General features: G+C 42.4%; 1 protein-coding gene across 1 annotated transcript in view; it reads right to left on the bottom strand.

Moving 5' to 3' along the window:
• Positions 1–13,150, bottom strand: part of si:ch73-234b20.5 (uncharacterized protein LOC449923 homolog) — a 32,433-nt gene extending 19,283 nt beyond the window's left edge. Inside the window, exon 1 of the mRNA XM_060831911.1 lies at positions 13,049–13,150. Coding sequence (XP_060687894.1) covers positions 13,049–13,051 — 3 coding nt within the window. The 5' untranslated portion in view covers positions 13,052–13,150. The remainder of the gene's footprint in view (positions 1–13,048) is intronic.
• Positions 13,151–14,547: the final 1,397 nt, after the last annotated feature.

Genomic DNA, 14,547 nt, shown 5'->3' with positions numbered 1-14,547 from the left:
ATTCTCAATTGAAATGGCATAGCAAACCATTTTGTACCAATCTCTACATAGTCTCAGAAGATTCTGCGTAATCCAAGATGGAGGAAGGGAAACATTTGTGGCTGTAAGAGCTGCTCCTTTCTTGAGGTATTTTAGATGTTGGAGGTGATTTCCTCGAATTTCAGAAGCAGTATTTACTTTTTTTATATGCTGTTGCATTGGTTTGGAACAATGGGAAAAAGAAGATCAAAACAACAGCACTTTAAAAAGGAGGAAGAGAGACAAAGGTCAGTGGACACATGGTCAGTGAATTAAATGAGAAAGAAATGTACCCTGCTGTCTGACACAGCAGAGAATCTGCACAGCTACTGCCTTTGCTGTTTGAATTCAAATATCTCTGGACATTGGAGCATGTCCAAGAAAAATGAACAAAAAGTGAAATTTACGCTGACCGCGGAGGAACCCATGAAGGGGAGCTCACAGCATGGCAGCAAGGTTTGTCAGTGTAACCTTGTAACTTTTTTAAAAAAGTCCACAATAGTCAGTAGCATGGGTTCTTTATTGATTATATATTTTTATTGAGATCTGTATTCTGGTTAAATTTAAATTTAACAAAATATAAAACAAAAGTATTAAGCTAGCCTGCAGCAGTGTTTCTTTAGAGCAGTAAGACTGTGCTATTTTCTGTAGATTGTTAAGATGCAAAGATGGCCTTTAGTAGAGCGATGTGCCCTTCCTGTCGGATGTGGGAGTTTAGGGAGAGTTTCCATGTTACTGATGATTATGTCTGCAAGAAGTGTCTTTGGTTGTGTATCCTATCACATTGCATGGATTGGTTGGAGTAGCATTTGGAGGCAAGGAGGAATTTACAGGAACTAGGGGGTGTGATGGATGGCAGTTATAGGAAAGGAGTAAAGCTGCACATATGGTCAGGTAGATGGGTTAACTCCAGGAAAGGTACGAGATGGAGACAGGTAATGCAGTAGTCTCCTGTGGCTATTCCCATTTCAAACAAGTATGCTGTTTTGGAAAATGTAGGGGGTGATGGACTCTCAGGGGAGTGTAACACGAACAGCCAAGTTTCTGGTATCGAGAGTGGTTCTAATGTAACAAGGGGTATGCCAGGTTCCAAGCGATCCACTGTGATAGGGGACTCTCTAGCCAGAGGCATAGACAGACATTTCGGCGGCCGAAGTGAGAAATCAAAATGGTGTGTTGCCTCCCTAGACCCAGGGAGATCTTCATTCTATTGCCCTTGTAAAATGAATAGCCTTTAACCTTTTCATATCAAATGCCAATATATCAAACTGATAGTCAGCTTGTCAAACAATGTATCAACTTGTCACTGTTCTACAAGAAAAATGAACTTTTCTCCCCATCCCACTGCCCCCCACCCCTCCACCCCTCCCCAGCTTGGAGATGGCCACGAGTAATCATTTAACTTTGGAAAGCAAGACAGAAGGCTGTCAGCATCAATTCAACTGGTCAGAAAGCCAAACTAGGCCATCAAACTAACCAGTCAGATGGTCTTCACCCTCCTTGTTCATTTTAAGTTAACATGAAAAGTTAAAATGAGTTACTTTCTGAAGTCCTGTTGGAATGGAAATCTGCTGTTGTTACCTGGCTCAACCTACATGTGACTCCAGTCCCTCAATAATGTGGTTGACTCTTAACTGTCCTGCAAAATGCAAGCTGCTTTGTGATGCTGAAAAGAGCAAAAGGAATAAGATTGGCAAATTACTCAGCAATGACCCAAGCACTGAGCCCCTGCCCAGTTCTCATAACCACCCTATGGGGGTTTGTGGCCAAAATTACGGGAGCTGTCCTGCAGACTAGCTGAGCAACCGAGTGAGATAGTCACAGTCACAGAATAGTAACTTGCAGACGAGTACCTGACACACCATTACCACTCCTTGGTACATCCTGGCAAACCAACAGGAGAGAACTACTAGAGTTGGCTCTACAGTGGAATATATTAGGACAAATTTGTCAGAGAGTCATATAGCTCAGAAGCAGACCCTTTGGTCCAACTCGTCTGCACTGACCAGACATCCCAATCTGACCCAGTCCCATTAGCTAGCATTTGACCCATTTCTCACTAATACCTTCCTATTCATGTACCTATTCAGATACCTTTTAAATGCTGTAATTGTACCAGCCTCCACCACTTCCTCTGGCAACTTGTTCCATACATACATCACCCTCTTCAAGAAAAAGTTATCTCTCAAGTCCTTTTTCGATCTTTCCACTCTCACCTTAAACCTATAACTTTTAGTTTTCGACCATCCTCCCCTACCCTGGGGAAAAGACCTTGACTATTCACCCCATCATTTCTCCTCATGATTTTATAAACATCTGTAAGGTCACCCCTCAGCCTCCGTAGCTCCACATCTGGCAGTCCTCAACATTGACTCCAAACCCCATGAAGTCGCACGGCATCAAACCTAGACAAGTAATCTTCCTGTTGATTGCTACCTACTGCACATCCTCTGCCTATGATTCAGTACTCCTCCATGTCGAACACAACCTGGAAGAAATACTGAAGATGGAAACGCCACATAATGTACTCTGACTTGGCAAACTTCAATGTCCAACAACTTGCCATGTTGTGCTTTAGATATATGTAGTTTCATTCAGCTCATGTAGCTGTAAGAGGTATATCTTAAACTGGGGAGAGTGCCTACTGTTGATATCAAGATAGCTTTGCATCAATTGTGCAGTGAGCCCTAGCTGAACTGAATTCAGTGGGAATCAAGGGAAAAATTGGTGAGTGGAGTCATACCTAGCTTAAAGAAAAATGCTTGTGGCTTTTGGTCGCCAGTCATTTCAGTTCCAGAACATCACTGAAGGAATTCCTTAGGGTAGCGTCCTGTCCCAATCATCTTCAGCAGTTTCATTGATGACCTTCCTTCCATTAAAAGGTTAGAAGTGGAGATGTTCACTGATGATTGCACAATGTTTAGCAACATTTGCAACTCTTCAGATACTAAAGCAGTTCATGCCAACATACCATAAGGCTTAGACAACACCAGGCTTTGGCTGCAAAGTGGTAAGTGACATTCATGCCATACAAGTGCCAGGGAATGACCATCTACAACACAAAGAATCTAACCATTGACATCAACGTCATTACGACTGGTGGATTCCTCATTATCAACATCCTGAAGGTTGCCATTGCCGACTCACTGAAACAGCTATATCAATAGTTTTTAAAAATTAATTCTTTCATGGGATGTGAGTGTCATGGGCAATGTGGTATTTGTTGCTCATCCTTTATGCTGTTTTGGATGGAGACATGAATTTAAACTCCTTTGGAAATAAACCTCACCTTTAATAACTTACTTGTATTTTCTCTATTCACAAAATTCACTGCCACAACTAATGGTGCTTCATCATTACAAAAATGACAGTCTTGAATGTGTGACTCATTTACCAGCACTCTAGTCCCTGGGTCAGACAGTTTTTAGGTTTCACTCCAGAAAGCTGTTGTGGACTGCCACCTTCAGGCACATCTGTGGTAATGCAGCCACTGTCAGTGCTGCCATCTCTTGGACGATATGTTAAACTGGCACCGAGAGCAGGATTTTCCCATCTGGAATAAGGAACAGAGATCAGGGGTTGGATTGTCCAAAGAGAATTTGACAGTGTGGGAGTTGGTGGTTGCTCAGTCCCATCACAATCTGTGGAAGAAATGTTGATGGCAGACCAGCTGGCTCTAAAAGAAGAAACTGTCCCTCAGAGAGAATACTCAATTGGAGTTTGCCCCCTCCCAGTCAATGCAATGAAACTGCTGTCCAATCTGATTGACTGATAGAGCCCGGGAGAGCAGTCTTTGCTGCTGAGATTCCTGGGAGGCCCCTGAAGCATAGTCACGGACTCTGGACACATGGTGGGTGGGGAAGGATTGTGGCCACAACCACCTGATGAAGGAGCAGCACTTGGAAAGCTAGTACTTCCAAATATAACCTGGTGTTCTGTGATTTTTAACTTTGTACACTCCAGTACAACACTGGTGTCTCCAAATCGAGAAAAGTCATCCATTCTTAATAGGTAAGGAAGCACAAGGGACTCAGTGGTTGCTGTTTTCTTTTAATCTGTCAGACTAATTACAGAGGATCTACAATGAGTGGTCAGACATCATCATTCTTGGCCAGAAAACTGCAGATCCGGTAGACAGGGGTTAAAAACAAAATGAAAGCAAGAAAGGAACAAACAATTTCTGAGTCCACTCATTTTCAACCCCAACCATTAGGAAATGCTTTATGCATTTCACACTTATTTCTTCTTCCACCTAAATCCCTGTTGCTAGATTGTTATTATCTGATGGTATAATTTAAAGAAAAAAGATGGACAATCACTGGCTTCGTGTAGAAGCACTGTTCCCATTTTCAGTCAAAGTGTGGGAGTTGACAACTAACACACCACCCCTATTTGCTGAGATAGCACAATCTGTCATATACCAACCAGCCTGTTAACAGCTGATAACCAGAGCACACGTTAGTGACTTGGCTATTGCAAGGTGTCCCGAATCAACAGATGTATCTGGGTCCTAAAACCAAGTCAGTGGAGGCTTACCCCTCGGGATGTCCAGTGGCAATATCATTTGGTCTTGTTGGCTGGCGTTGAGGATAGAGGGAGAGTCAGAGACATGGGTAATAGGGTGGTTTTCAGAGATATTCCTTTGTCCCTTCATCCCTGCCTCCAATTGCCACCCCCACCCTGCTGATTGGGATAACAGAGGCACATCATTCACCCTGGTGGGCAGATTTCCCAATTGGGAAACTAACCACCTTTCTCACCTGCTGGGAAGGCAAGTAATCAGGGAAGTGGTGAGTTGAGGCCCTCATTTGGTCATTGAGCAGTTAAGGGCTTTAATTAGTAATGGGTCAAATAAATGTTTCCAAATTGACCTATTCATCCAGAGCTTAATGGGTGAGGTTGTGAGAAGAAGATGAGAATCTCTCAGGAGTCAATTCACCCAATTATTTCTCCTGTTGTCATAACACTGTAAGATATAGGAGCAAAGTTCAGCCATTTGGCCAATCTAGTCTGATCCACCATTCAATCATGGCCAATTATGTTTCTCAACTCCATTCTCTTGCCTTCTCCCAGTAATCCTTGATCCCCTACTAATCAAGAATCTATTTATCTTTGTCTTAAATACACTCAGAGACTTGGTCTCCACAGCCTTCTGTGGCAATGAGTTCCACAGATTCACCACACTCCAGCTGAAGAAGTTCCCTCCAGGGAGGGGAGCTTTTGCCCAGTCTGAATGAAAAGATGTTGCCAAAACTTTTTTGTTTTACTTATTTGCTAACAATAAAGCAATGATGTTGTGGGATATAGGTAAATTAATGTTAGTTCTGCAATTATAATTACTAGTGCGGGGTGAATGAACTCACACCGTTGTGTAGTTGTTTCGGCCGGGGGCTGAGTCGGCAGGAATGGGAGCTGTGTGGAGGAAATGCGTGATTTTTTTTGTATTAGCTAAAAATGTATGCAAGAAAGAAATGGGACTGCAAAACAATGGTAGATATACAGGCAACGAGATAAGATGCTGTGAGGGGCAGCACAGATGGAGGGAGTAGATAATCGTAAGCAAAGGATGTGCCTAACAATGACCTACAGCAGGATGAGGTCAAATGGCCTTGTGAGGCCAGAAATAAGCATTTTGTCACAGACAAGGCCGGATAAGACAAGAGATGAACAAAGAGTAATGGGCGCCATTCTTAGGGAAGTGAAGGATGTAAACAGGAGAGGAGCAATGAGATAAAAAAATATAGAAACCAAATTATATAAATATTGAGTATTTGTTGAATTCAGTGTGTTTTGTCCCTGCCTTGTGGACATCACACCCATTTGCAAGTGTGAAATAAATGTCACTACTGATTCAGATCTTGTCTCGGACTGAAATTATTGACGAGAGTGAGCTTTGTTTCTCACAATGTCAATTCTGTTGAATTTATCTTTTCATCATTCAGATATATGTCTGTTCTCACACTTTGAATAGAAGTCTTTGTGAGCAACTTTTCATGACGACACTGCCTTTTTAAAATACTTCCCCAAATGTCTCTGAATTCCAGTTGAATTCTTTACAAGGTGGTTTGATCATGTCTTGCCTGTTTTGGTTTGATATGTTTATCCGATTAACTGCTCACTTTTATTTGTGTGACCAACACACAGGAGACCAAATGTTTATATTTTCTGCCTGAGGATGGTGTCCTCTTGTGTTTGGTTTGAATTGCGATCACGTTCAAATGTCTATGCTAGTATGCCATAGTCATATGATCTCTACCATGAGGTACATCCCCCTGTAGGCAGACATCATGGGTTTCACTTCAAAAAAAGGCCTTGTGTGGAACACAGTACTGCCAAGTACATATTGTGTGCAGTTTTGGTCTCCTTTTCTGAGGATGGATGCTCTTGCTCTTGAGGGATTACAGCGAAGGTTTACCAGGCTGATTCCAGGGATGATGGGACTGACGTGTCAAGAGAGATTGACTCGGTTAGGATTATTTTCTCTGGAGTTCAGAAGATTGAGGGGGGAATCTCATAGAGACTTTCATTATTCTAACAGGACTAGACAGGGTAGATGCAAGGAGGATGTTCCCGATGGTGGGTGTGTCCAGAACCAGGGGTCACAGTCTGAGATTTTGGGGTGGATCATTTAGGAGAGAGATGAGGAAACATTTCTTCACCCAAAGCATGGTGAGGAATTCATTACCACAGGAAGTAGTTGATGCCAAAACATCGAATGTATTCAAGAGGCAGCTAGATATAGCACATGGGACAAATGAGATCAATGGTTATATGGAGATAACAAGATTAGGTTACTGAGTTGGACGATCAGTCACGATTGCGATGAATTGGTGGAGCAGTTTCGAAGGGCCGAATGGCCCCCTCCTGCTCCTATCTTCTATGTTTCTATGTTTCTACCAAACATGGTGTCAGAAATGGTGAACTGAAATAAAAAGCTGCAGGGTTTATTTGATTTCTGCTAGTTGAAAACAAAGTGAAGATCAGTCCATGAGCAAAAATGGCAGCTTTTCCCCTACCAACTCCTGTTCACCAGGGATAAGAGACAGAACTGGGAATTTTTATGAATAATGGCAGAATCATAATTAAGGATTCGTTGGTCAAACCAGAAGAAGTACAAGCCACAACACTTCTATCCCTGTTGAGAAGAGATTGTTTCAAAGTACTACTCCCCTTTCAACCTCTCTGATTACCAGAAAAAAACACACGGCAGGAATTTTAAAAGCTTTGAAGACATGATTTAAGCCTTAAATGAATGTTATGTATGAGCAGTATGTTTTCAATATGAGGGAACAAAGTGGAAAGAGTGCATTGATCAAGCATAGCATCATTAAAACCATGTGCAGAAAACTCTGAACCGGTACAATTAAAGGATCAATTAATTCGCGTGTTCTAGGAAAAAGGGATCACAAAGTAAAAACATTCCAACTAAAAGAAGACAAACTCACACTCAGCAGAATAACTGACCTGTGCAGAAGTGTCAAGGCTGTGAATCAACAGATAGAACATTTTCATGACAAGTTATAATTGCTTGCTCAATGATCTGGAACTCCAGATCCTCATTCGTGTTATTTCAATGGGCTCACAGAGTAACCTGTCCTCCTGGCACAAATATGGTGCCATTATATATTCTAAACCTTTCCTTCAAGGGCTTAATTTATGAATCATTGTGTTGAACCACTCTGCACAGGTCTTGATGTTTCATGACGTGCCAATATCTATCTGACATTCCAAGTTGACCTGAGGCTTCTATCGTCCTTATTCTAAAAGTTAAGAAACATGTCTCACATATTAACTTGACTGAATTAATCTGTTGTATGGTGTATTCATCAGAGTCTTCAACCGTATCTCTCCATTGGCCCTCTTTACTGGCTAATTGTGTTTCTTTTTAGCCATAAACGTATGTACAAAATGATTCAGCTTCTTGCAGTGAGAACACGGCTTCCCCCTAGCTGAACATGCTGCTTTTCTGCATGATGTCTTCAGCAGTATTTGTGTGCTGTATCAGTGATTGTTCTGCGCTTTGTGCCTGGACATCTATTGGCATAATACAAGGCCTAGGGTCTGACCATGCGTCAATATTGACTTATACATCACAATGTGACAGTTGAGTCAAACCACAAATCACTTCAAAGCATTTTTCTCAAGCTGCTACCATCTGTTCCAAAATGTCTGCAAAGACTGTTACATCCAGATGATATCTCTGCAATCAGAGTGACATACGAGCAATGGAAGCATGTTATTGAGGAGCAGCCATCTGGGTGATGACAATGGAGGATGCTACAAGAAAATGTGAAATATTCCAAGTTCAAGGTGAAACAGCAGCTTGTATTGCTCTGGAAGTTATCAGCCTAATGGAAAACCCTGAAAACAACAGACTAGTGCCTTGCTCCATTCAAGAAAACTAACAAGGTCCAAATTTCCAACTGTTTCATGATGTAGAGATAAAGGATGGCCAGAAAGTATCAAGGATACATCAATTGTTATAAGGGCACATTGGGCATACAGCGGTGAATTGACAGCCTGAGCTGGCCTATTGCATAAAGGCAATAGTCATTATCCCAACGGAGTTGAGAGGACAGATGTTAAAGTACAGCTACTCAGATCATTAAGGAATTGAATCAAGTCTGAGGAAGGCAAGAGATATGCTGTCCTGGCCAAACATGAGCAACAAAAGAAGGGACCACACTGGGGTAGTTCAGTGCTTTAAATAATATTAAGCTAGGCAAACTAGAGAGCTGCTGATGACAGCCCAGACAAAATGAAGCTGGGAGGAGATCTCTTCACACTCCCAGGAACTGATTATCTTGTCACAGTAGAGTAAAATTCAAGTCATAGGTAGTGAACCAGTCAACTTCAATGACTGTGTGTTGAATGTTCAATCTGCACACTATTCCATTCCCAATGTGTCACAAGTGAAGAATTCAGTTGCTTCATGAAAAATTGGCAAGTTCAAAACCATACATCATCCCCACATTTATCCAGAGTCAAAAGGAAAGGCTTGAGGTGGCAGTGTAAATTGCTAAAGGAATCATAAACAAATCGAGAGAATCTGGCCCAGATATATACAAAGCAATTCTTGAATGGACAAGCACACATACTGAAGGCTTGGAAAGGAGTCCAATACAAAGACTAATGTCATGCCACACATAAACTACTCTTCCAAAAGCAAAAACTATGGAAGCCAGTTGTAGTAACAGGTGTGAGTGAGAAAGCATGATAAAATGGTGGAAAGCCAAATCTCATTTTGTCAAGACTGCTAAACCATTGTGAGAATTGAGTGTTGGAGATCTAGTCAGAGTACAAACATTCAACAAAAGCCAGCCCAAGTGATAACTTGGGACTAGCGTGGAGCTGATGTAAACTAGTTCACAAGTGATCAAAGTGAACTACCAGATATATTGTTGCAACCACAGGCACATAGACTCAGCTGAGAAGGTGTTCCTATACCGCAGGCAGCTGATTGGGAAGGGATGAAGCAGCACCTACACACCTATACGTCAATCATCAGACTCTGAAGTCCACAGCAACCCAAAATGCAGAAACACAACAATGTCTACTGCAGCAAACCAAATAACATAGGAATAACAGTCTCTGTGGAAGGGACATCACCCAGATTAACCCAATTATAACGACATGTGCACATGTCATTAAGGGACTAGCACGATTTAAGGACTATATATACCAGGCAGTCATGGAGACTGGTGAAAATAATGAATTGCTAAGGAATAAGAAGACTATTGTTGGGAACTTGGCTCTCTCAAACTATCTGCATGACAATGCCTATTTTTTTTGTGGAACAAAATGAGGATGTTTGGATTAAAATGCAATCAAACACAAATGTCTGTCATAATCTGCTTATTGCTTTTGTCATGTGACTACTACCATGAGGCACTCACCCTAGAGGCAGACATCTTCAATTTCACTTCAATAAAGGCTTTGTGTTGAACACTGCACTGCTCAGTCCAAACTAAACATCCTGTGACTGCACTGTCGGGAAAATTCCTGATACCTTAATATTAAGGTATTTGGAGACCAAGATATTCCATGAGATCTAGTTATACTTAAAGTCATCTATTAGAAATACTTAGAGCTGCCCTTCTTATGTGAAGAGGTCCATTTTTGTTTTAAATCCTGTACCTACAAAGAAACAGTGAGAAACACAGAATAAAGTACATAAGAGAGAAGTAAACGATAGGGAAAGAAAGGTCAGAAGAGTGAACATATTAATGTCACTAACTGCCCTTGTGGTCAATGTTACTGATATGGTTTTCTATGTCGATATGTGTCTATTTCTGGTATAATTTGTGTTTATAATTGAGAAATGTCACCCTGATCAAATTTAACAGCTATGACTTGGTAGGAAATCATGTCTCACAAACTTTATTGAGTTTTTGAAGGAGTAACAAAGAAGATTGATGAGGGCAGAGCAGTAGATGTGATCTATATGGACTTCAGTAAGGCATTCGACAAGGTTCCCCATGGGAGACTAGTTAGCAAGGTTAGATCTCATGGAATACAGGGAGAACTAGCCATTTGGATACAGAACTGGCTCAAAGATAGAAGACAGAGCGTGGTAATGGAGGGTTGTTTTTCAAACTGGAAGCCTGTGACCAGTGGAGTGCCACAAGGATCAGTAATGGGCCCTCTATTTTTTGTCATTTACATAAATGATTTGGATGCAAGCATAAGAGGTACAGTTAATAAGTTTGCAGATGACACCAAAATCTGAGGTGTAGTGGACAGCGAAGAGGGTTACCTCAGATTACAAGGGGATCTTGATCAGATGGGCCAATGGGCTGAGAAGTGGCAGATGGAGTTTAATTCAGATAAATGCGAGGTGTTGCATTTTGGGAAAGCAAATCTTAGCAGGACTTATACACTTAATGGTAAAGTCCTAGGGAGTGTTGCTGAACAAAGAGACCTTGGAGTGCAGGTTGATAGCTCCTTGAAAGTGGAGTCGCAGGTAGATAGAATAGTGAAGAAGGCATTTGATATGCTTTCCTTTATTGGTCAGAGTATTGAGTACAGGAGTTGGGAGGTCATGTTGCGGCTGTACAGGACATTGGTTAGGCCACTGTTGGAATATTGCGTGCAATTCTGGTCTCCTTCCTATCGGAAAGATGTTGTGAAAGTTGAAAGGGTTCAGAAAAGATTTACAAGGATGTTGCCAGGGTTGGAGGATCTCAGTTACAGGGAGAGGCTGAACAGGCTGGGGCTGTTTTCCCTGGAGCGTCAGAGGCTAAGGGGTGATCTTATGGAGGTTTACAAAATTATGAGGGGCATGGATAGGAGAAATAGGCAAAGTCTTTTCCATGGGGTCGGGGAGTCCAGAACTAGAGGGCATAGGTTTAGGGTGAGAGGGAAAAGATATAAAAGAGACCTAAGGGGCAACTTTTTCACGCAGAGGGTGGTACATGTATGGAATGAGCTGCCAGATGATGTGGTGGAGGCTGGTACTGTTGCAACATTTAAGAGGTATCTGAATGGGTATATGAATAGGAACGGTTTGGAGGGATATGGGCTGCGTGCAGCAGGTGGGACTAGATTGGGTTGGGATATCTGGTTGGCATGGATGGGTTGGGCCGAAGGGTCTGTTTCCATGCTGCACATCTCTATGACTCTATGACTCTATGACTGTCAACAGATACTTTTGAGAGATCCATACAGTTTACAGGAAGTTGGATTCATCACAAAGAAATAAACATTACCCCCACTGACTTCCCTCTGCCTTTACAATAACTTCAGCCTGTTCTGAGACGCTTGATCAGACAACCTGGAACGGTTCTATACCATTACTCGGCAGTCTGTGCTAATCCAACCTGTCTCAGCTGGCATTGTTTGGGAGTAGGGAGGCACTCTGAATGGTAACAAAGTCCCCAGGGTGGGTAATGAAAAACAAATTATCCACAGAGCCTTCTCCTGATCATTAATAATTCTTGCTGAAAAATATGTGGGAAATTCGGGTGAAACCAGACTCAGGGTTAAAGGAGATCCTGCGAGCAGTGAAACAGCTTCTCACTTGGAATGGTCATTTGGATAAAGTCATTAAAGACTATTGTTGAGAGTGGGGTCACAACCAGTATAAAACAGCAATGTCAGGTAAAGAGGAAAGGAAAGGGGGTCAAATCTGGACAAAGATGACAATTCTGAGTCCAAAAGCCAATGTAACAACAATTGTTGTGTTTGATACTTAATGCATAATAACAGGGGTGGCTCAGTGGTTAGCACTGCTGTCCCACAGCACCAGGCCCCCTGGTTCAATTCCAGCCTCGGGAAACTGTCTGTGTGGAGTTTGCACATTCTCCCCGTGTCTGAATGGGTTTGCTCTGGGTGCTCCAGTTTCCTCCCACAGTCACAAAGATGTGCAGGTTAGGTGGATTGGCCATGCTAAATTGTCCATAGTGTTCAGGGATGTGTAGGTTAGGTGCATTAGTCAGGGGTAAATGTAGGATAATGGGGAATGGGTCTGGGTGGGTTACTCTTTGTAGGGTTGGTGTGGACTTGTTTGGCTGAAGGGCCTGTTTCCACACTGTAGGGATTCTACGAAATAAATTGTGATTCAGTTGGTATAATAGTTAAACTAAAAGGAGCCATTAATGCTTCGGTTAGGGAGGGGTAGTGGGATTTTAAGTACTGCAGACCTCACTTTCTCCTCGAGGATTTTAAGTAGTAGCCAAGCTACAAACAGCCACATTTTCTCAGCTAGGTTTTTGTTGAACGTATTTTTTTTATAAGGAATTAGCAGATATTTTGGGCAAGATGCTTTTACTAATTTTACTAATGATTCTCTTCATACATGGTAAATACCTGAGGAAAAGTGTGTTTTTCCGAATCTTGAGGGAAACTAAAGTAAGGCCAAAGTCTGCAGTCTTTTCGGGTTACTGTACACGTATCGTTCCCAGGTTCCCCACCTGTTGCTTCACACTTTTCGTTAAATCTTCTGTACGCGTTATATTTAAAGTCATGGGTACACTGGTATTAACAAAATAGATATGAGCAGAAATTGGAAATCTGGATTAAAAAAGCTTACCATTGTTGGTGGTGGAACTGCTCCTACTTTTGGCTGATAAAAAAGAGAAAATGTTGAAACGGCTGGTTAATATTTAACAGTTAGATGACAGAATTTTCATCGAAGGGCCAGCCAGTAGGCAGAGCCGACGCTAGACGATTTCCCCTCCTCCTTCCACTGAAGCTCAGAGAACATAGGTACAGGTATTGCCTGTTACTGAGTGAAACCACAGCAACAGGTGATGTTCTTCCTGTTGTGTAGGTGTTTACAACACCTGACAGGTTTCTGAACAGGTCCACATCCCGACTCCCTCCCTCAGAAGATGGTTTCTGCTGGTTTTCCTGGTCCAGCCTATTCGAAATAGTTATTTATTCTGTTGTGACTTCCCCTCACCATCAAAACCCCCAGCCAACAGAAAGCCCTGAGCAAGTTCACTTTCCGACTGAGGGGACAAAGAAATACAGATTCTACAGCCGAGTTGGAAAAGTAAATAGGCAGTTGCAGGTTATTCTCGAGTTTCAGATGAGATCACGGTATTAGTGGGAATTGCTTGCAGAGTCAAGAAACTCATGATAAAAGTCAGAGGGTAAACGTTTCTTCTGAAAATAATGCTAGTACAAGTGGGGGAAAAAAACTACAAACGATGGAAATGTGAATTAAGAACAAAAGCATCATTTAAACATATCTACACAAAGTATTTAGCCTTTAAGTACGGATTCCTCATCAGATGGGATGCATCGGTGTCCAAATGTAGATTGGGCTTTATCAAATACCCACACTCTGACGGTGTAGGAACTGTGCCTTTCCTATGGCATGAAATCTCCCCCACCCCCACCCCCGGTACTTCTCAGTTCTGACCAGTGGAGCTTTACTCCACAAAGTCTGAGCTGCAGAACTTGCCGTCCACCAACATGAATGGAAATTCCAGCTGACCATTTGTCGATTGCTAAATACATAACCGGGGGGGAGGACTCGATTGTTTTCCAGGTCGGGGGTGGGAGGGAGGGAGGCACCGGTTTGGGACAAGTCCTGGAATTGAATCCCCTCCAAGTGACACGGAATCAGATGGAGATCCTGACATCGTCCTGCAACTTTGACAAGGCCAGGGCTGACCATGAGCGAGGAATATCTGTACAGCTGTGGTTAAAATATTCAACGAGCTGACAGCGTCCTGCTGAAACCTTCAGTTCTGGATTTCCCAGCCAGGATGCCTTTTTTCAGGATCACAAGAGGGAGAGTTTCTTCAGTGAAACTAAAGGCTGGGAAGGTTTTCGATCAGTGAGATTGATCAGAGTTCCAGGCATGCTGTTCAAAGCAGGTCTTCCCTTTTGTCAGCTTCCTGAAGGTCACTTCACCGATCTACCACTTGCCTCTCCTTCCTTCACTTGCCAGTTGCCAACCTTCAACACGCCATGTTAGCACCCCAGCTTGAACCTCTGACAAATGACACCACTGACACCACCAGCATCAGGAGTAATCCTGGTCGGCTTCTCCTCATCACCAAACTACATGTTATGAAA

Source organism: Hemiscyllium ocellatum, chromosome 1 (genome assembly GCF_020745735.1).
Source record: "Hemiscyllium ocellatum isolate sHemOce1 chromosome 1, sHemOce1.pat.X.cur, whole genome shotgun sequence".
Classification (NCBI taxonomy): Eukaryota; Metazoa; Chordata; class Chondrichthyes; order Orectolobiformes; family Hemiscylliidae; genus Hemiscyllium; species Hemiscyllium ocellatum.
This window is presented reverse-complemented; position numbering and strand designations above follow the sequence as displayed.